Source organism: Anser anser, assembly GCF_964211835.1.
Source record: "Anser anser genome assembly, chromosome: 3".
Classification (NCBI taxonomy): Eukaryota; Metazoa; Chordata; class Aves; order Anseriformes; family Anatidae; genus Anser; species Anser anser.
The window spans coordinates 49,353,936-49,377,074 of NC_139722.1; the positions used below are offsets into that span (position 1 = coordinate 49,353,936).

At 43.1% G+C, this 23,139-nt stretch overlaps 1 protein-coding gene across 1 annotated transcript; it reads right to left on the reverse strand.

Annotated features, from left to right (window-relative positions):
• Nucleotides 1–295: 295 nt before the first annotated feature.
• Nucleotides 296–19,102, reverse strand: SNX3 (sorting nexin 3). The gene is made up of 4 exons (XM_083830194.1): nt 18,789–19,102; nt 7,560–7,655; nt 6,743–6,867; nt 296–3,540 (listed from the first exon to the last, which is right to left on the reverse strand). The coding sequence occupies exons 1-4, from the start codon at nt 18,948–18,950 to the stop codon at nt 3,435–3,437; spliced, it is 489 nt and encodes a 162-aa protein (XP_083686320.1). The 5' UTR covers nt 18,951–19,102; the 3' UTR covers nt 296–3,434.
• Between the last annotated feature and the right edge of the window lie 4,037 nt (nt 19,103–23,139).

Sequence of the window (23,139 nt, forward strand, 5' to 3'; positions counted from 1 at the left end):
GACAAACTTTAAAGGAACAACTTAGCTACAGGTGACCCTGCCTTGGGACAAAGGGATTTTGATGTCCTGCACAAAGATGCTTTCTGTATTTCATACACATTTACTGCAAGGTTTCTAACATTTCCTTCTCAAGGAGCTGACACAGAGCTTTTTCTGGCACATAATTCTAAACAGATTCGATGTCTAACCTAGTATATGTCTTCTGTTCCGTTATTTAGTATTGAGTTATTCAGTTTTTGGTATCTGTGAGTTGTGCATCTCACAATGGGTGATGAGTACAAAAACACTGCTTCAATTAAAAAGATTCTGAAGTTTTATTAAGGTGTCCAGTTATATTTCAAACCAAAGAAAGGGGTAAGCAACTCCCTGGGCTCAGGAAGAAGCTGGCAACAGAAAGAAAATAAAACATATTGTTCATAAGGCAGTGAGTGACCGAAGAGTACGGACGTTAAAGTGACAAGTGGAAATGTACAGGCTATATCCATGGCTCATTGTTTGTTGGTGTCAAGGAACACAGACCACGAGTGAAATCCTAGCTCCACGGACTCCAAGCACAAAACTCCTATTTTAGAGGTCGAAGTTTTCACCCCATCTCTCTTCCACTTGCTCAGTCCGACAGGTCTCACCTTCCGTTCTTTCCAAGACAGCGGGACCATTAAGTATGCGAGACCAGTCTTTTGATGAGTCAGGTGAGATAAAGCATGGACTACAGGACTTTGAGACACCTTCTATACAAACCAGCATGGAGTGCTTGAGAATGTGTTTACCATAGGGTGTGGTGAATCTGATCTTAAAAAGAAACCAACGCTTGATGATGAGTTCTTACTGCATTGATAACTTACTGGGCTTCAACTGTTTTCTGCTCTACACTAAAGAGAAAACATTTGTGGCTTCCCACCCTCGTGATAATTCAGTTTATGAGCTTTAACTTGGTTGCAAATTAGGCAGGGCAATGGGTGCACACCCCTCTCTCATCTTAGTAGGACCCAGCCCATCTGCACAGCAGACTCAAGCTTGGAATCATGCCCAGATGCCTGTAGTTTAGGCACGGCTGATCTCAGACCAGGTCTTCCTCCCAGAACTACAGACTGCACAGCAGCAGAACCAGTTATGCTATACCAGATTTAGGGTCTCTGGTTAGCCTTGAAGGACTGAAGCCCGGGTGAACTCCCAGAAGCCAGTGCAGATGTTCACTGAATCCCAGATCCTGTCACACTTAGAGGTTAACACTGCCAACTTCTCACTGCACTTCAGAAATATGAAAAGGAGAATCTACTTTGACATCAAGTATGCGTTTTTTTTTTTCCCCTCTTTAGCTTAATTCCTTTTTCCACAGCAGATGATACAGGTTGTGTCATCATCTTTCAGGCATATGACAGGACACTTACTTTGATTTCAGAAACAAGCTTCTCACATAAAATAGAACATTTGAGAAAGGAAAAAGAACACCTTACTACGTATCTAAACCTAAATCAATAAAACTTCATATACATTTAGTCCTTCCTGTCCCTTCTCTGAGAGTAATTCAGCTTTTAAGTATGATTCAACAAGCACAGGGAGTTTTAGAATTGATTATTTTGTATTATCAAAAACTTACTGAAAAGCTATACTGAACAGTTTGATGCTCAAATAACTGGTCTTCGCCCCCTCATACGTAACAAAGGCTGTGTTGAATTTATCCTGCAGCCCTGCCCATGGAACCAGCGACCAAAACTTACACAGCCCACCTGCAACCCAGAGCTGTGCCACCGGTGTCCATTGTATTTCCTTCCCACTCCAAAGTCCAAAAACAAAGATTGCACTTGGTTGTGAGCACCCAAATCACCTCTGCTGATAAACTGAGAAACAAACTCTTTTTTTATTGCAGCCAAAAGATAGAACGCTTCATTAATACCGCACATAATTCAGTCAGCCCACCAGTGTTCGTCAGTTCAAACTTTCACATCCAGAATTCCATACAAATGACATAGGGGAAGTTTAAAGTGAGATTAACGGTCTCATTTAAAGAAAACTGGTAACTTTGTAAGTTTGTAGCATGTTGTCTACACAGTGATAGGAAAGAATATATATATTTAACAGGACAAAGCAGTAGCAGAGCCAAGCCTAAGCCAACATGCACTGAAGTTGCTTAGAACATGCACTGTTATGAAGAGCACAGCACACTGGATCAGATTGCCATTAGTGTTTTTGAACTGGTAACTCCCTCATCAAATTTGGGATCACTGAAAAAAGCTTCTCTAGCCATACAAACATCTCAGAAGAAGGAATACTTCAGCAACATCGCTTGTGAACATGAGTTCAGGAGTCCACAGCCTGCATTGGACCTGTGGCCCACAAGCACAATGCTACAGCCTCCCCTTAACAGCCAGGGAAGTGATCTGTGATTACATTTTATAGCAGGCTTGCATGACTTCACATCCCTGATAACATTTATTCTACTTTAATGCTCAGCTATAGGACTTAGAATTCTATTACAGAATATTGGCAGCATTCCTTTCTCCATAAGATGGTATAATTTTCATATGATAATTGAAGCTAGATTGAGGCTTCTCATACCAAGTAGAGGGCTACTCTTCTCCCAACTTATTGGAGCCACATAGCTGTTGACTGCCAACCATGTATGGGGTTGCAGCTTCGGGTTCACAACACCAGAGCGAGCTTTAATATCTTTATATGTTGAATAACACGATCAGTGAGTGCCAGCATCAAACAGTATTTAGTGATGGCTTTTAGTGGCAAAACACTGCATTGCAGAAGAGCATCACAGCACTGCTGAAACACCACTTGACTTAGTTTAGGCAAGTCCCTGCTCCTCAGAAATCATTAGATACCCCACACTTAAGGTCAGGAGTGACAAACATGTGAAGTGCATTTTCACTTTTATTTCAAAACTTTAGACAAGTTATTTTAGTATATAAATTTGATTTTTTTTTCCTTACAGAATATAAAGATAATTCCCTCATTGCTTCAGTATAAAGTGTTTTACAAGCTCGAAGACAATTGCATAAGTGTATCTCACACAGGGTATCAGAAAGAAAGCAGTCTTTCTACAGAAGTTCAGACAGATGACTACCTCAGAAAGCATAGCAGTTTAGTCATATACAAGTGAACACGTGACACTACAACTGTGCAAGTTCAAGTAAGGCCAAGTCAGTAAACATTGTTAAATCATTGCAAATAAGAGTGGAAAGGTCTGAGAGATGCTGCAAGGGGTGGATGGTCTCATAGTATAATACTCTTAAATCAAAGGTTCAGAGGGATTTAGCTAAAATACAAGTGAATTCTTTAATGCTATAAAGTATATGCAAAGACCAAGCAGTGTACTGATGTTAGTGGAGACTTTGTGTCTGTATCCTCTGCATGCTAAGACAAACTATAACCTTTTAAAACCAAGCATAAGAACCACTAATGTTTGGAAGGATTATTTCAAAAACTCAAGTATGTCTTATTTTGGATGGTGTGTAGTTTTTGTCTATTACTTCATCTTGTAAGAACATGTGAAGACAGCGCTCATTCTGTGCCAGTGGATGGCCTGCAACCCTAGAGGGGAAAAAAAAAAGCATTAGTGTTAACAAATTGAGTCTACTTGCAGCTTGCCAGTACAGCAAGGTTTTTATACCAACAACCTGTGGGTCTGCACTTAGGCAGGGATCTACTTCCAGTTTATTGTTGGTGACAAGAATGACGTCTGGCAGAAAGACTTGACATTCTCCCCTGCATTAAGTCAGTCCATAAGAACTCTGAATCACTTCCGATCACAAAGATGCATGTCATCTGTTAGCTGCAATTGAGGGGACTATCAAAGCAACCATCCTAGCATTCGGAAATCTAGAGTTAAGCCAAGACAATTTTATTGGTCTTGATGCCTTTGACACAGAACACCTCTCTAAAGGCAGCTTAGCCCACCAATTCTCAGTCTAGTTCAGTTTTGCTAGCCCAAGCAGAGTTAAGGAGTTATTCCACCAGGGGGTGTGAAGGTCTTGTGAAGGCCCTGACATGATTTAAAAGTGACTTACCATGGTTAATATTCCCAACATGCACAAGCAGAACCAATGCTCAACTGAAGGGTACTAGATTTGACTATTCTGTTAACTGATAATGCCTTTAGATATGAAACATGGGGGAAAGTGAGCTTGTCTGCTCCAGAAGAAAACAGCTCCTCTACCAGAGGTATTTTTGTTCCAGACAGACTACACTGAGCCACTGTCTTTTATCAGTAAAGGAGCTTAAACTGAATTAAGTGTTCCCAAGCTTGGAAGAAAACCACAAGGTTTAGCATTTAACCCCTTAAGAGACCTTGTAGCCCTCTATGTATGTAAGAATTGAAGAGAACCAGAATCCCTGGAAACTGATCGCTTATGGGTATGAAAGCCTAGAAGCAATCTGTAAAGAGCTGCATCAGTTCAGTCAATACAGGCCTCCCCCTTTAAGTGAGAAAGTCCCCCCCATACACCACCACCCCCTTCCTCCCCAGGACCGCCTGCATCAACCTTACGACTTCCACACATATCAGAACACATCTGCTCTAAGTGGAAGCTTAGGAGTAAGTGTAACACATCGTCAACTCCAGGGGCTCAGTATCAGTACTTTCAAGCACTTCTGTGCATCTCCTCCATATCTCCACCTACTAGTGCTTACCTCACCATAGGAGGGATCAACTTGTCACCGCTCACTTGTCATTGAGGGCATCCTTTAACAAGGAAGCAGAGCTCTCCTACTCAGCCCTGACAGAGTATTTCAAGTGCAGCCATAAAGCCTATCAACCTTGACAGGTTCAAGTAAATGAGCAGCAGCCTAAAAACACTGGTTCGCAAGACAGCCTGGAGTAGGTAGTTTGAATTTCTTACTCCCACTCAACTACAGTTGCTTGCCTTGAAGTACAAGACAGACAGGACAGGAAGAGGCAGCAGTAGATTTCCTTTCCCTGTTAGGAAAGCTTGCAAATTGGTTGCTGAATTGCTGCACTATATCTGATCTCAGATCCAGCTCTTGGTTTCACAGGAGTACCTCATTTTGGATCAGCTTTTCCTCAGTATTCTTCACTAAGGTGACCACACTTTCAAAGTTCTCACGTATCCCTAAGTCAGGTTCAGGCAGACTTTTTCGGCGTAGCTTCCCCTGCAAATGGCACTAAGCATTAACAGTTTTGGCCAGCAGGCTGGCCCAAGAGAGCTGACAAGTAAGCTGCACTGCTGTGTTTTAGTTGCCTAGATGCTACATCTAGAGGGACAGTGTCTCAACAAGCATTTCTCAGCATTCTCATCTCAGCATTCCTGAATATTGAGAACTGGCATTGGTGCACCAAGACCTTTTCTGAATAGTGGTATCAGTTATTTGAAGGACGTTTCTGTAGCTTTGAATGAAGACCAGCTCTGAGAATGCAGCAATGAATGCTCTAGAAAGTATTTTGTGCAACTTAAGTTTGCTAATACCCAGAGTACTTGGTATAAGCTTTAAAACTGCTACATGGTTCTAAACTTGAATTGGTAATATTTGCTCAAGTAGTCCATGCCATTGGAATAAACTGATGACCTTGAACAGCTGAGATCTGCCTGAAGAGTCCTGGTCCAGATGTACTCAAGTCTGCCACTACATCGATAACTACATTAACAGCCTACTTCTGTCTTTCGAAGGAGAGAAAGTTGACCAAGAAGTTTCACGCTGCCACAAGATCAGTGTATTACTTGCTGTAAGACTCAGACTGATACCAGCAAATTCACCATTTCTATTAGCAGTACTGAGATGTTTTTCAGATGTTCTTGTTAAGCTGACGGTTTCACTATTAGCTGCTTTAGAATGTAAACATCCTTCTTCCCACACATATTGCTGGACTCAATGCCAATAAGTACATTTCCTCTAAACTGTACAGTCCCAAGCTTGCATGGCTAAAAAGTTGTATTTTACAGTTATAACTGTCTTGGTCATACAGCCTTCAAAACACACTTACTACAAAAGCATATCTGCATTAATGTGTAGTAGAACTTGATGCACAAGATTAAAATGCAAGCGGAACTGACAAGCTTGAATCTCTTATGATGGGAAAAGTCCAGAATCCAGTTGGTGTGAACAGTGTTGGCTCTAGAGGCTAGAGGAACTAGGTAGTGACAGTATTCCTTCCGACCTGCTATTTGGATCCACATCGTTAGAGATGAAAATAGCTGCTTGGGTCACTTATTTGGAGAGTAGTTAGTGTCAGGTGGCAGAGCAAGAAACGTAAGTCTTTGTTACTATTATGTCTGCTCACCCTTTGCAAGTCAATGACAAAGCCCAAAGTGTCTATCACAAACTATATACATGCATACCTCAAGTAGCGTTTCTACATCTTCAGAACGATTCTTATGATGATTACAGAAAATGTGCATCATTATACAACCTGATAATACCTCACATCTGCAATCAAAGTAAACTGCTGTAAGCCCATTGTAAGCTTCATTGTTCACCCAGTGGAGGATACCTTTTCAGAAGTGAAAAGTAGAACTATTTTGAATGCTATAATTTTAGTAGTAATTTGCATAAATTAACTACAACACTAACATTCACTTCAGCTGTTCAGGTAAGCATTAAGATATCCAAACCAAACACTGGATGAGCAATGTTAAGTGTGTCCTATTGTGAGATTATGTTAAAGTTCTATTGTTCTGAACCTAGTGCAGCTACCATAGTTGGAGGCTTAGCAGCTCTAATTCCGCTTTACAGAGCTCTGTTCTGGGTTTGTCTCCTCATAACTAGACCCAATACTTACTTGTTTATGAATTGCTCAAGAGCCTGTTTCCTTTCCTCTATAAAGGAATCGTCAAATATGCCATCATCTCCTCGGAAGGGGAGCTGACGAAGAAGAGCTTTTCCTGGTAGAGGTGGTACCACAACCTGAAACATTTAGAAAAGCATCCTTAAGTGCAGCCTGGAAGCAAGTTTACACAATTCCTGTGCCATATCTTCCTCTTAGAGGATTCAACTCATCATTCCGATGCCTAGTGAAGTAAGAAAACATGACCAGATAAGAATAGTATCCGCCCATACTGGTAAACTGAATTCATAGAACAGCTTAGGTTGGAAGGGATCTTCTCTGGGCAACCTCTTTTAGTGCCTCACCACCCTCTAAGTGAAGAATTTCTTAACACCTAATCTAAACCTCCCCTCTTTTAGTTTAAAACCATTCCCCCTTGTCCTGTCATTGTCTGTCCAAGCAAAAGTTGCTCTCCATCTTTTTCATAAGCCCTCTTTAAGTATTGAAAAGCTGCAATGAGGTCCCCCCTGGAGCCTTTTCTTCAGGCTGAACATCCTCAGCTCTCAGCCCTTCTTCATAGAAGAGGTACTCCAACCAGGTGCTCTGGAATTCAAGTTATTCAACTCTGAATTAACTCAAAGCCATCAAACAGCCTCTAGCACTGTATATTTAATGCTTGCTGAAAGGCTGACACAATTTTAACTCAGGAAGTTTTCAACTGCAACATCTGCTTGGTATGATACACATGCTTTATAACATACAGATAACATTTCAGTATCAGTACTGTTTGTATGTCTACACAAAGACTTTATTTACCTTTCAGTTCACCCACCTTGCTTTCTCTTTCTAGTTCATTCCTTAGCCATTCAAAGTCACTGTACCTTCTTCTGACTGTAGATTCTTTCAATTTGAAGATAGGGAGATTTGTCTGGAAACAAAAAGATAACCAACTGATTAGATGAGCAAGCTTTGATAGTTTCCTGGAGCAAGAAACAAGACATTACATTACAAGTTAGCACAACTTAAGCAACAACACAACAGTATTGAGAAACACTTGATACAGGAATACTGATAAAGCTCTGTGTAAGCTACGTAAGTAAGCTGGGTCTCACACTGCTTAACTGTGAGCCTTTCATCTGCACAGCATTCTGGTAACCTGCACATAATGAGCAGACATGGAGAGAGCCCTCCTCTGATGATATTCCTGGAAAGGAAAGTTCCAAGACCTCAACAACATTTATATTTCAGATAGTGATGGCAAAATGGCTAGAATGTTACAAAAAAAGTTTATGTAGCAGTTGTGACCTAGTAAGAGCAAGACCAGGGGTCCATAAGTGCCATACATAACCAGCAGTAAGAGTAAAGCTTACTGTCAGACTGCATATTCACTGACTTTGTCCTGTACACCTTGAAAGGAGACTTTCTAGGAGCACCCTGATGTTCGCATTGGACTACGGTTATACAAAGTTATTCTGTTGGCAGAAGCACAGTAGTTATTCTCAGCTAGATTTTTATTTTATTTTATTTTATTTTTTTTAAAGTTGTGAGCCATCCCACTCAGCTTCTGGACCCAGTTTGAGTGCATATCCCTGAATTATATCATTTGCAGGCTGTTATGCTTAAGCTATCAAGTGACGGTTTTGGCTGCTCAAGATGGGTTCGATTGCCAAGTCACTCTCCTGCACTAGCAGGCCTATGACTATGGGCCATTGTATTACTGCCTGTCAATAACAAGCTTTTGGCTGTCACAGTTCAAAAATACTTGCAAGGTTAGCTGGGTACTTTCACATTGTACTATTTAGCCCACAGTTTACAGGGGAAGTATAGAACTATTTTGTTATGAAACCTCATATTGCTAAATGTTTAAAAGTATTTAGGTTCTCCTTGCCACGTAAACACTGTTCATTGTACTAGTGACTCATAATAAAATTGCACTTAGGACTATTATGTCAGAAGTAAGGCCTTATAAACACTCATCTTGAGGATAAGCATACTCTACTCAAGAGTGAATAAGGCTAGGTCTCCAGGAGTGCATGAAGGAGATTCCCAGAAGTGAAGCAGTGGATTATTTTTCTCCAATTTCAGCTGTTGGCTTTTTAACCAAAGTTCAGCCTTCCACATTACAACATCAACTCTTTGTCAGCATCTCAGACAAAGTCCTTCACAATATTTAACACGCAGGCTCTCACCTGCAGAAAATATTCCATTCTCCTCTCGAGTTACTTACAAGAAGGATTACAACTGAATAAAAGCAGATAAAGAACACCAGTTCCCAGGTCTTCGGGAACTCTTTTCATGCTTCTGGGCATGAGGTCTACAAAGTTAATCTCTAAACAACATATCAGGCTTACAGGTACAATGTGGGGGTAGAAGTGCCAACTGAGCTCATTTTACCTCCTGCATTCCCTTTTGAACTTTCGACATGCTAGCCCAGCAAGGAGAAAAGGACAGTTAAAGGACTTGTTTTCCCTCTAAGGTGAAAAAGCTTCTCCAATTTTGACCATCACAGGAAGTGTTCAAACTGAAGCTTGTGCTAGAAGGCTAGCACCGCATTCAGTGGCTTACGAGTCACAACCTGGCAGCTACAGCTAAAGCAAAGAGCACACCCCCTGTCCTTTGGTCTGGATATGAGTTCAGAGCTATCTGTTGAGATCGATTTCTTAACCCCATGTTTCTTGAAGCTCAAATTGCAGCAGTTCTCCTTCCTCTAGAAGTGAGTACTGATACAGCAGTGTCCTTCAGGTATGCAGCTCTTAGAGCTGTTTTACACTGCTTAGCAGTATTATCTGTTTACATTTTAAGTACCTATCTTTAACTCAGGACACAGCCACATCTGAAGTTACTGTACATTCCTTTCCTACTAGAAAGTTAATACCCTGTTTGAGAAGACTTTCTTTGGTGAGGAGGGGTTTCCGCATGCCCTACCTCTATATACCATAGAGATGATTTTCAGCCAGCAAGCCAGACAGCTGCTGAAGCATGCCGAGTTTTGTAGAAGACAACACTGAGATGCCAACAGAAGCTTTCAGTTCCTACTGTAGTGTCAGCATCAGGACCACGCAGCACCTTTACAGCTCTGTGTTGAGTTATTCCTGTTTAGCCACTGAGGAGCCAGTGGCTATTCTGAACATGGTATTAGCTCTGTGCTTGCCTGCTGGAACAGAGACGACAATGAGAAACAAAACTTCAGGCTAGTTTCATTTTTTTACACACCTTCCCTCACACTCATTCAGCATTATCCTCAATTTTCTGGCCGGCTGATCTGCAAGCCTGTCATGAAGCTCATGATCCTGTTTGGCACAGCCCCGGATCAGAGTTCACTCAGCATAATTACTGTAGCAATTATGACTTCTACAGCGTAATAATTAATCTCACTTTAATCAAAAACATTTTCAACGACTTCCTCGTCTGAAGTCACGCCTCTTAGCTTGAATGCAAGTCCTTAATCTGAAAGGACTGCACGTTACCTGATATGTTAGACAGGCAGGTCACTAGTCAGGGCTGCAGGCAAACCGTTACTGCAGAAGGACCAACAAACTGGCTCTGCAGAGATTTGTAAAGCTCAAAACCCCAAACACAGAAAGTCACTAAGACAACAGAAATGCCACTGGGTCTGTACCAGACTATGTACACACCCCTCAGGCTTTCTCTGGACACTGTCCAACGGGCAGACAGATTTCTTCTGCAGTATAAATTATCAGCCAAGCCAGTACACCAGAACAAGCATTGCCAGAACTGCTGTCAAGATGATTTTGACTTACCTAGTTAAAGAACTAAAGATGACACCCAAACCCTTAAGTCACTCCTGCGTTTCTCCACTCAGATGCCAAGCAAGTTTCTAGAATCAAGTCATTTGGCTAGCATTTAAAATGGTAGCAGGAAGCGGTAGTTGCCTCCAAAGAGATTTTAGGGCAAAATCTACATTTATGTTACTGTAACATTCAAACTACAAGTCTAACTCCAAAGCTCAGGAGGTTCCCAAGTCGCCTCAGAAGCAAATGACAGTTCAAGACAGCAGCTTGGATGACCACAGAATAGCCTTCTAGTTTATGAAACAAGTCATTTAAGTGTTCCATTATCTAGATTAGATTAAATTATCCAGCCAGGCTTGCTCCTGTGGGCTTGTTTCCAGATATAAACTGAAATAGCATTTGGGTTCCTTCAAATAGCACGCTGACAGTCCGTGAGACTGACTCAGAACATCTCCGCAGCCCAGACCACCCCAACAACTCCCGAAACTCCATGACTGCAGCCATCCAGGACAGTCTGAGGTAAATTTGGTTAATTTCTTCATCTGCCAACGTAACACTAAGCAGCAGCACCGCATTGCCTGTGTCTCCCACTTTTAAGAGACTGAGAATAAAGCGGCTCTGTTGCCATAGCACCTACTTTGATGTTGTCTTTTCAAGTAGGTTGTGGTAGCCTTGATACAACTCTATTTCCATTAAAATAGAGTGAAAGAAAGCACTCAGCTCACTTTTGATAGGAGTTTGCGGCCTTGACTCTCAAAAGCTAAATTCAAGCTTCTTACCACCTCTCCATATGAGCTGCAATCTTTGTCAAGGGACTACACCCTTTGCTTACATTTACAGTCTGCCAGTGGGAGCTCCGCGGCACTACAGCAAGTAGCATTCAGGAGAGAGAAAAAGATATTATGGTTTTCTTCGTGCAAGAGCCTGCTGTCCTCTGGTACAGCAAAACAACTCTCCAGCAGCCCACTGCTATTGCGGACACCTTGCCAGTGGTTCATTTCCTTCCAGACTTGGAATAAGCAGCTACCTCCTCGCTTCCTACAATTATATAAAGGAAAAACGAAAGCAAGCGTGCTCTAGGCTTCAATCAGTACAAGTTTAGGCCTCTGCTATGTACTTCAAAGGGAATATGTAAGATTTTAACATGTTTTCTAAGAAATCAGTCATTTGATCAAAGTTTATTTCTACAACCTTCCCTTATTTCCGCTTGGAGTCCAGTCTGCTGAAGGCATCTTACATGCCAAGAAAAACTAAGACCCTAAAGAAACCTGACCAGATTTATAAGCTCAGATGTTAAGAACAATGCTGACTTAAGCTATACCAAGCTCCGCAGAGCTTCTCACTCCACAGTACTGAGACACAGACCTAGGATGGTTTCCAACCTGAAGACTAAAACAGTAAAATCCTAAAAGTAGTGCAACCAGGTAATTGCAAAAAGTAATTGCAAAGCAGGTTCTGGACAACTGAACTACGGCGTGCCACAGTCAAAACGTTCAAAGTGGGATAAGCCCTAACATTAGGTGAAAAATAAGATTGCTTAGTGATATCTTATTCTGAAGGTTGCATCCTCAGAAGCCAAAGCTAAAAACAGCAGCCCACTTTAAAACAAACTAATTCAGGCAAAGGCTTTTATACCAGCCAGCCAGAATTAGTAAATCCAGGTAGTTATTTCAGGGTTTGCAAGCCAGAGCCTCCTCTGAAATCTCAAGCATTCCTTTTGACAGTCCCTTTACTTTTACACAACTGCCAGGTAAAAGTGCCCTACGCTCAGGTTTGGCCTACTCTAAGGCCAACTTATTTATTTCTCGATGAGAAAGACTGAATATTCAGTTGTTTTAGCACCATTAGCTCACAGCTATTGATTAAGGCCAAATGGGCAGGAAAAAAGCACAGTGCATTGGTGCTCTTGATGGTTTTTATTACAAAAGTTTTCAAGCGCTTTGTGAGCTACAGACTGTCTAGTATCCCTACATATGCATAGCCATACAAGAAACAGATAACATATCTCCTCCCATACTAGTTACTTAAGTAGCCAAAAAAATCTCTTGGTATCTCCAGAAGTAATAGTCACATCCTTAAGTAACCACCTCACAGCCACAGTAAAGATCCTGTTCAGCAATTTACCACCCTCAGGGGGTGCTACAACTTAGGCCCATACAAAGAGTCCCTGAAACTTTATTTGCAGACACAGAAGTGGCTTAAAACCACAACATCTAGCTTCATTTTCCATGAATTTCAGAGCAAAGCTGCTATACATTTACAGTTCTACTTTCAAGATTGGTCATGAAGCCAACAAGCTGCTGCTATGAACGCCAGATGCTCCCACAACAGGGGTTGTGAGCTGGGTTCTCAAGAAAAAGTCACTGGAAGAACATGCACATGGGCCTGTCCATGGTTTGCAATATTTGTTTTTATAACAAATATTGCCTGGATTTACAACAAATAACGTCAAGACCAGAAGATCAGGGCTTCTCCATCCTTCTCACATCAACAAGTTACAGCAGCAACTCCAGACCGAGTGCTGTAGCTTCACGTGGCGTCTGGATTAGGTACTTGCTGAAACAGCCTTCAGCAGAACAACAGGCATTGCAATATCAAGTGGAAAAAAAAACTTTAAGGAAAATACTTTCTCTACAGTTCAAAGCTCATAAGTCTGCTCTGTATTATTTATTTCGCCAGATGAAAAACAGGAGACCCCTGACTGTTCTAAAGTTCAAGCTGACACTTTTTTGGCAAGCCAGCTAAAAATAAAGATGTATCAAAAAAACCCCTCTGGCATCACATGCCTACCTGGATCACAGCCATTTGTCCTACAAAGATTAGCCATTGTTCTGTTTGATTTGGTCTGTTCAGCACTGCACTAGAGTGCACCCTTAATACATGACAATCAAGGCCTGCATTGTACAAGCAGAAAGAAAAAAGAGTCCAAGTCACCAGTTAAACTAATATACTAATAAGAAGTGCTATTCAAAGACTTGGTTATTTTATTTACACAGTAACAGACATCAACACCAAGCTAGTTCAGTACCTTCGGACTAGGTTCCTGAGTCTAGTTGAAACAAAAAGCTGTACAGAAAGATCAGCTGCTCAGAGCAAATACATGGAATAGAGCTGTAAGTCTACTCTCCTTGCTTTGGAAGTTTATTTCATCCAAGAGGTACCAGTTCTTGCTCTCCCTAGTTAGTATCCTGGGAATGTGCAAGCCTGTCAGATATTGTTCTGAACTATTGCTCAAGGGAGCAGTTAATGTTTGTACAGATGCAGTACCTGCAGAACAGAAAGTCACCTGAATCAGTGCATTTTTGTTCTTTGAAGAGGATTCTGAACAGCCACAAGTATCTAGAGTAGTGCATTAGAAGAATAATTAGCTGCAGTTAGAACCGTCTTGCAGTGTGATGCAAGACCTGCAGTACCACAGACAACTCCTGCTGATTGTGCATCCCTAACCATACCCACCCTGAGTCAGTGTTTAGTCATTACTCCGCCACAAGCGCCACAGAGTGCAAAACTGAACAACACTGGAGTGAACTAAGTGCACCAGCAGAGTATTCTTCGCTTGGCAGGAGAAGTCTACAACTTTAGCCCCTGCTGAACACAAGGGCAGGAAATTTGCTACTGCTCAAGGACAAAGCATGTCAGAGACACACTCACTAGCTCAAGAGCACCATGCGTAAGACAAGTGCTTTCTGAGCTAGTTATACTCTCAGTTCATTAAGCACCTTACTCTGGATTGAATTGATCACAGAACTACTATCAGCATGCTGAAATGCAAATACTGTATCGAGCTAGGTCCTGAAAAAAATGTCTTAAGATGAGAACAGGCTTTCAAAAGTAACTGAAGTTTAGCAGTACTTTGATTTACTTCCCTAATCCTTTGAGCCCAACACTATTCTTAACACTGTGAGCACTTCACAGCCTGTGCTCACTTCCTTCCCCACATTTCGCCTCCAGAGCCACGCACCCCACAGGTCCACAGAAGCCTTTCTGCAGAACATACAGGAAAGCCGACCACTGCCTCACAGAGCACGGGTTCCACCCTAGTAATGCATTTCACATCTGGAAGCACAACAGCAAGGCGTTAGGTTTCTACACAAGACAAGCCACTGAACTGCGAAACCTCATGAAGCTGAGGTGTGCCATTAGTGCTGAGTTTAAACATGCTGATTAGAGGCAATTCAATAGTAATGATCAGAATTAAGAAATCAAAAGGCTTTTTATTTGACCTCGCTTTAACTAACGGAATTCGGATACTTGGATTAGTAGCTCTTATTACAGATGCTTTATTTTAGTGCTGTCAGCTTGAGTATTAATGACTTCTCTACAAGTTCTCACCAATCATAAATGGATAAATTTAACCTTTTATTTCAAGTGACAGACCTGATTCAGATGGCAGCACAGAAGTCAGTTTTGCAGAAACAGTAACTGATGAAGTGGTGTTAATAAACAGGTGTCTTTCCAAATGCAGAAAGCCCCTAGCTAATCTGTATGCTTTGCCAACACTCACCAGCATGCTCATCTCCTGTGGCACTGCTTTTACAGTGGGTGTATGGTTCTGTGGTGTCACACAATTGCTGGCATCACAGGTTGTAAAGCTTAAGTCTTGTCCCCTTAAAGGGATTTAGCAACTGAAGCTCCTGCACAGATTCCTGCTGACCCACTTACCGGGAATAGTACTGCTCTCAACTGCAGTACAGGTCTGGTAGTATCTTCAGGTATGCTCTAAGATGGTAATGTAACAGCTGCCATTTGTTCTACTTTTGTTTCCTGGCATTCAGAAGGACGAACTAGCTTACAGTCCATACGTAGTAACAGGTATTCCCTCGCTTTGCTCAAGTGTGCTGACATGCCCACCCTGAAAAGGCATAACAAGTGGGAGGAAAATCTCCTCTAGAGGTAGCTTTTGCCCTCTTAGAGAAGAGGCTGCTCATTCCCCAAAAAAACAAGTAAGGACTCCTGAGAAATAGCACATGGCACGCAAGCTTATTTCCACTCTAAACGTAACTGTTAGCTCACGTTTCTCCTTTAGAGGTAAGGGCAGTGAACTAGTTTGCTATATTACTTTAGCAGACAATCTGCTTTTATCAGTTTTAACCTTTGCACAAGCACCACATTGTGACCATCTAGACACCTTTAGATGATGACTTCATTGAGTTTTATTTGTCTAGAAGACACACTCTGAGCTTTATGCCCTAACTGCATTGTTCTCCTCTTTAGCTCGCCCTAAGCCCTCACACAAAAGATACCTTCAAATGGTACAAACTCACTGCCTAGTCCTGCTGATGGAAAGCAAATTCTCAAGTACCCTGTCAAGAACATGACCCGCTCAGATTCGCTATTTTAGCACCGCACTTAAACAACAGGACGGTGTTTTCCATCGTTTACCAAAACCGAACAAGACATTTGATTCTTACTGCCAAGCTGAAGCTGCACTGTGGTCCCCTATTGCCACACTGAGCACTTTCTGCTGACTGCTGCAGCGGAAAGCTTTCTGTCCTCACCTAATCCAGCTCACTGGGAACAGTGTGTCACTTCATGCAAGTGCAGGCTCAGAAGTCAATACTTCGGCCAACTCCACCCAGCAGCTTCTGCTGGAGGTTTTCAATAGCTATGTGAACAAATCTTTAAAATTAAAGAAATAAAAAAATTTGGCAACTGACCACCTGTGAAGTAAGCTGCCCCACTGGAGCCACTGCATAGACATTTATCGGCACCACACGTGGGAGAGTTGTCAAAGAACAATGCATTTACAGTCTGCACAAAGACACACGCTATGAGAAAACCCTTTCCTCAGTACTGAACCATGATTGACCTTCTTTTGCAGTAGCATGCAGCTAAGCAGTCTTCTCAAGACATTTGGGTCCCCCATTAGGCTCTTCAAGCCTGAGGGTGAAGAGTAGAGTGACACAAGAACTCAAGCACAAGGCTGCTCCACTCGTTGCCTTCCAAGCAGCAGGTATGCTTCAGCTGCAGTCCTAGCAGAAAGCTTTTGGGAAACGTCACAGTGTTCTACACAAGTACCTTTAGCGAGATATTAGTTATCACACATCAGTTCGAGAGTTTGCTTGCACGCTCAGCCTTCCTAAGAGAAGTTAAACTTTGAGACGTGGACAAAGCAATAAAGATGGAATGACCTTTGAACCACGTTCAGAAGCACCATGACAATGGTACAAGTCTAATTGCTTCAATGCAAACTCGAGTCTGTGTCTTCTGTGACAGCGTTTCTGTCTCTACGTGATCTCCAGGCATGACATAAGGCTGCCCAATGGCTTTTACCAGAACTTGTCAGGAGTTGCATCATCCGTTTCTGCACTACCTGACATTTTAGTGTTGATCTAAAACAAAGCCTTCCAGATATGACACAGGTAAGTCGATCCATCTTGTCAGATTTGTTCTGCTGCCATTACCAGCATAGCTGGGGAAGCTGGGATCATCAGCAGCTATTTGCCGTGACCACAACTAGCTGTGAAACCACAGAGATCAGTTGGTGGCTCCTGTCTTGTCACGCTTGAACAAGTAAATTGTGCTACAAGACCTGCCTTTTAGAGAGACAACGCCAGAGTAACTTAAGTTCAAACTCTTCTCCCATGCTGAAATTTGCCCTTCAGCAATATGGTCTGTGCTCTGCTGAGAAGCAAATAATTGACACAAATTTACACAGTGAACATCACTCTGCATGGCTTGCAGTACCTGCTCTGTAGCCTTCTGGCATACAGAAGCAAAACCCACTGCTACAGTTCACGATACCTGTGAGCATATACATCGTGGAGGCGCTGTGCATACAGTAGCGTACAACTGCAAAGAGAACGATCCTGTATGACAGGAGATAACACTGCATGCAAATGTACACATGCATGCAAGGCAGACAGAAGAAGCAATGTTTACATCGTAAGTGGATTAGAAAGAAACACAGAGGAAGGTCACAGTATCATTAACGTGTGTTTGTTAAGGTCACTTCGAGATATTCGCTACAATAGCAATCGAGTATTTTCTACCCCAAACAGGATAGTTTGAACCCATTTGCAGTCCAGAAATCTGGTTTTGCTTTCATTTCCCCTAAAGGACTTCAGTTGGAATTATTATTATTTTTTTCTAATCCCAGCAAGCTCCATTTCATTCTCAAGGATCCCTTTTTTTCATTCTCAAGGATCCCTTTTTTTGCATCACCTTTCTTGGATCCTGCAACTGCAAACACTCAGACTCGTGGAAGTAAAAGTCATCAGGTATTTAAGACACAAATATCTCCCAGCAAAGTAAAGAGTTACACCCTTCTTGCTGCTAAGTGGACAGCTAGGGTCCTGGTAATAGCAGCTTAATGTGACACAAGTTGTCTAGTTCTAGTCTGTCCTCACACAGAGGCCAAACCTAAGCTACAATTCCATTTTAGTTTCCTCTTTCTGCCCTACAGATGCATCCTGAAACCTGAGAATAGCTCCTGGAACATGACAGCTTGGGAGCATCAGAATTAGAGAGCTATCTTCTCTGGTAGCTTTGGATCTCAGCTGATTTTTGCATGCTGAAGCAGAAGCACGGTCTGCCGAAAATGTAGGCCTTTAGGACCAGAAAATACACACAGGGTTTTAGTTTAATCTGAAGAATTTTAATGGTCAAGAAGGCAGACCTCAGCCTAAGCATTCCCTGCCATGAAGGCACGTCCACCACTAGCAGAACTCACGTGCAGGAGATCAGGGAGATCCCATCACCTCTCTTAATACCTGTAATAACCGGGCAGCTTCAGCCAGCTGTGACAGGGTGCAGCCACACAAGGCTCAATCACAAGGCACAGAGGAAGAACAAGCGGTAAGAGGTTATCTTTCTCAACACACCTCATTCCCAGCGGTATAGACCACAAGAACGCCCTTGGGCCTGCCTGAGGCAAGGACCGTGCCATAGATAAGCGTTTTTCTGCCCACTCCTCCACAGTCTGTTTAGGAAAGCAGAAGCCAAGCCTGGGGAACACAGCAATGACTCCACGCAGCTTTCCCTCAAGCTCAAGGCCACCAGCCCGAGACAGGTCAGCAAACGCGGCTCTTGTGACTAGGAAAGAATCCAACACCACTGAGAGAAGGCGCTCGGTAGCTCAGGGCACAGAACGGCCCTATTTATGTCCAATTTGGGGCACAAAAGCAGACAGGACCCCCCTTATCCCCTATGTGCTTTTTCACCTAGCTTTAACGCAGCCCAGCCCCCGTCACCCACTGCCTGCAACCCGCTGAGGGTGCTGGAGCCTCGGGGGGGGTCCCACCCGCCTCAGCCCACACGTCCCATCCCTGCCTCCCCTCACGCAGCCCCCCGGACCCCGCTCCCCTCACCTTGACGCGGATCTCGTAGGTGGTGAAGCGGCCGCGGCCCACCCCCACGGTCTGCGGGTTGCCCACGTCGATCTCCAGGAAGTTGCTGGGCGGCCCGTAGGCGTCGTTCAGGTTCTGCGGCTTGCTGATCAGCCGCCGGGTGTCCGCGATCGTCTCGGCCATGGCGGAGCGGGCCGCTCTTACTCCCCCCCCCCCTTCCCCCACGGCCGCCCCCGTCTTTGCCGCCCGCCCGCCTCTCTTATCGCCCCTGCCCGGCAACGCGCACCCACGCCGCCGCCGGCGGATGCGCCCGCCGCCCGCGCGCGAGGCAGCCTGGGTGTTGTAGTCCTCCTGGCACGCCCGCTCTTTGGCTACGCCCGCCTTCCGAACTACAAGTCCCGGCGTGCGCGGCGGCTGGCAGAGCTTGGTTTCTCGGGCCCGCCCGCAGGCTGTGGGGTTTTAAGGCAAAGAGGGGTTTTAGGGATATATAGCAAAAATAACGGGTAGCTGTGAGGTGCAGCTCCTCGCCCGCCGGCCTTAGCGCTGTTCACTACGGGAGGGGGGTCTAGGGTAGGTTGGCGTATTAGCCAGGAGCGTAGCACAGGTCAGGTGCTGGGCCTGGCCCCATTGGGGTGCTGGGGAGCTCAGGGTGCGTGCAGGTGTGTGGGTGACAGGGGGAGAGGGCGGTGAACCTGGCGTCCTGAGGCAATTTGGGTTAGCAACGACACCTCAGTAACAAACGCACAACAACGTTTAGTTTTCCGCTTTATTATCAGAGGGGAGAACGATAGAGAAACCCAATAGGACAGTTTGCACGATGAAAGAATACGAAGATGTTTGGGACAGCGTTGCCGACAGACCTGGACCAAGCCGCACACGTCAAGAGAAAGGAAAAATGCCATGCCATAATCAAGATGTGAAATGCCCGGAGCCAGGCCAAGAGCCTGGGTGAGCGGTGCCAGCACGATCCGTGCAGGCCAGACTGGAGACCCGGCAAAGGCCCTGCCTTGAAAACAAAGCCAAGATCACTGGCCCAAGCTGGAATGGCCTCAAGTTGCGCCAGGGGAGGTTTAGGTTGGAAATGAGGAGACATTTCTTCTCAGAAGAGCAGTCATGCACTGAAACAGGTTGCCTGGGGAAGTGGTGGCGTCACCGTCCCTGCGGGTGTTCAAGGAAAGGTTGGAAGTGGTGCTTAGGGACATGGTTCAGTGGGTGACATTGGTGGCAGGGGGACGGTTGGACCAGATCATCTTGAAGGTCTTTTCCAGCCCTAATGATTCTAAGCGAGGTGGCAAGGCAATGTGGTCTGCAGCAGCGTTAAGGCTTTTGGCAACAGCAAATTCTTCAGTTTTCACAGATGACACGCATTTAATGGTAGCATAACAGACTGTTTCAGTTGTTATAGCTTACAGAGCAAAGAGTTTGCTCACATTTCGTTTATAAAGGGTAAGAAAGGAAAACTGTGTTCCCAGAAAAACGTAAGTGGCACTTTAGGACCTTGACGAAAGATAAAAAGGTTTAAAAAAACAGAGAAAGGGAGAATTGGGAGTGATGGAATCCTTCCTTGCAAAGACATAAAGTCGCTGCTGCTTTTGTACCTGACTCAAGTAAATAGTGTGTTACTGTAAAGGAAACATTGCCAAAAGAAGTGGAAAGTTTTGCCTTCTTGCTGCACCTAGGACATCAGTAAACAGAAATTGTGTTAACCCACTGCTAATATTTCTAAATGACTCTATCATTGTAGAGACTTTCCGGATTTATTTTTATTTATATATTTACATATCTGCTAACAGTACCCCTACCCCTCCAATAAGTAAATAGATATATGATTTTCCTACCTTCCTTATGAAAGAGTTCGAGTACACTCTATTGGAGTACACTCAACTACAATCCAGGTAGAATGAGACTGTAGAAAAACTAGTCATTTTTTTTTTCTAAGAATTTGTGTCTAGGCAGTAGGCCAAATGGCAAGATTCCCACAAATCACACCCAAGAGACCCAAATTTAACATCCAGCAAGTTTCGTTAGAGGTTGTCTATGATAATAAAAAGATAATCGAGAGGCTGGCATGAACCCAAGGTACAAAAATAGCCCATCCACATAACCAGAATGCAGTAGGTGGTTTGCTTGGTAACTTTTCTCTGAATTTCTTGCTCATCACTCCTCCAGTGTAATTCTCGCCCTTACTAGTGCATCTTCCTTACTTCCTTTCTTTCTGCTAATAGCTGCCAACTATTCACTTTATAATTATAAACAGAAATTAAGCTGACAGAGTTTTAAATAGCGGCAGTGAAAAGAAGCCTCACCTGAATTATACTAGTTATTAAACTGGTTTTGCAACAAGGCAAGAAGAACTCGTGAATTCTACTGAGATTACTTATGCACACATCTGCATACACTTCTGTTTGTTACAGAACCTCTGCTACCACATCTGACTGTAAACATGAAAATACGGCAGAGCACTGGTACGATCTTAAGTATAATATATGGCCTATCCAGTTTCATTTTGCATTCGAAAGAATAAAAAGTGCCTAATACTGCACACTTGGGAAGTTGGTGAGCATACGATGAATGATGAGTATAATTTGTTCTCACGCTGAGTAAATACTGTTAACAGTGAGCCTTAAGCTGACTGCTTTTCTCACGGCATACTGTCTTAGCAGCATTGTTCTGTCTGCCTTTCCTAACAGAGACAACTGGTGGTGGAGAGCCATATGGAGGCAAGTGACAGGGAGTGAATGTTTTAGTGCCCATGTGTCAATAGTATTGGTAAGTAAGGAGGTTACAGGCATTTGGTAAGTTCTCCCATCTCTGTTTTTTTGTTTTGTTGGTTGATTTTTTGTTTTCCCATGATCTTAACAGGATTCAGCTAGAAATCCTCAGACCTGGCTAGCCCCACCATGAAAGCACGTATGCCACACTGGCTGGCTAATGGGGCAAAGAGGAGGGAATGAAGGTTCAGGGAAAATCAGAGTCCTGTGAGCTCCCTTGTTTCCTTCTACCCCTCAGAGAATGTGTTTGTTTATTTTGAATTGTGGTTCAGATTTTTTTGTGAACTATGAGATTTACACTATCTTTAGTTGTTTCTGCTTGCTGCAGAGGTTCTTCTCTCAGGATGGAAAAGGTGAGCATAAATGCAAAACGAAAGTTTAATTCCTTTTCTGACATGAACTTTGAGTCAAATTTCAAATCTGGAGGGAAAGAGGTCAGCTGTGTTTGTCAGTCCAAAGATCATCTGCAAGAAATCAAGCATTCAGAGGAACAACCAGGAGGTTAGGTACTCGTGGATGTGTTACTACACATTATTTATTCAGCTATGACAAAAGATTTACTGGCATAACTTCAAGTAGCAATACACCACAGTCTCCTGGCACACTTCCATAGAAGCAAGTATTAATGTATGATTAATTCTTAAATTTGGTACAGTGATACTTCTTAAGTAGTTTGTTGTTTGTTTGTTTTTAAAAGAAAAAAAATACATTTAACTGGAAAGGGAACCAAATTGCTCTGTTATCCAGCTGGAATTCTCTAGCCTTGTGACAAGTGCCCAAGTTAACAGATTTTAGTCAACATAGGCATATTTTGTCAGAATTTGTGAGGAATGCTGACTCAGGATAAGGCAAAAAAAAAAAAAAAAAGCATTGAACTAATTGTGCAATGCTTTATGTGGAAAAATGACTTCTTGATCCCTGCACTAGTAGCCAGTGCTTTGAAGTCTTTGGATATCTGCGTTCAGCCCTTACCTTCCAGATAAGAATATTTAATGTATAAATACAATTTGTAATATACACATATATTAACTATTATATTCAATTCCTCTTCTCTCTTTTTACATGATATTGTCCCTTTCAACAGGGGTGATCTGCGTATATACTTTTAGATTCCTTATTCTTTAAAATGGCACCCACCTGCTCACAGCTCACAAGTACTTGCTTTGTGAACCCCTTGTTCCGAGAGCAGCTGTTTGAGCTGACTGAAATCCAAACTGTAAACAGACAGACAGGTAAAAATGGCTCTAAGTCCATAAATCTGAGAAAATTTTTGCAGCTTAATTAATCTGAAAAGCAACACAGACTATTAATTGCATATTTGTTTCCGTCAGAATAGACAAGGCTAAAATCAAGTTTATCCCAGAGAGTTTTGTCATAACTCCAGAAGAGTGGCTTTTGATGGAAACTGTGTTGATGAAAACAAGCCACAAAATCCATTTTCCTAGAGTAGGGTGAATGACCAGGCCTAGGTCAAAAGTACCTACATGTATGGGAGCCCAAGACATTCCTGTGGTGGGAACATCTTGGAGCTTTGCAGGCGGGTAAACCCTGATCTGCTTCTGCAGGATTTCAGAGGTCTGGAAGAGATACAAAGATCCTTG

Excerpts from the sequence above, each read along its gene's own strand:
- SNX3 (XM_083830194.1), bottom strand. The coding sequence starts at position 18,950 with ATGGCCGAGACGATCGCGGACACCCGGCGGCTGATCAGCAAGCCGCAG. Across the intron at positions 6,868-7,559 it reads AACTAGAAAGAGAAAGCAAG|GTTGTGGTACCACCTCTACC; the intron begins GTGGGTGAACTG and ends TAAATGTTTCAG. Across the intron at positions 3,541-6,742 it reads CTTGAGCAATTCATAAACAA|GGTTGCAGGCCATCCACTGG; the intron begins GTAAGTATTGGG and ends TTTCCCCTCTAG.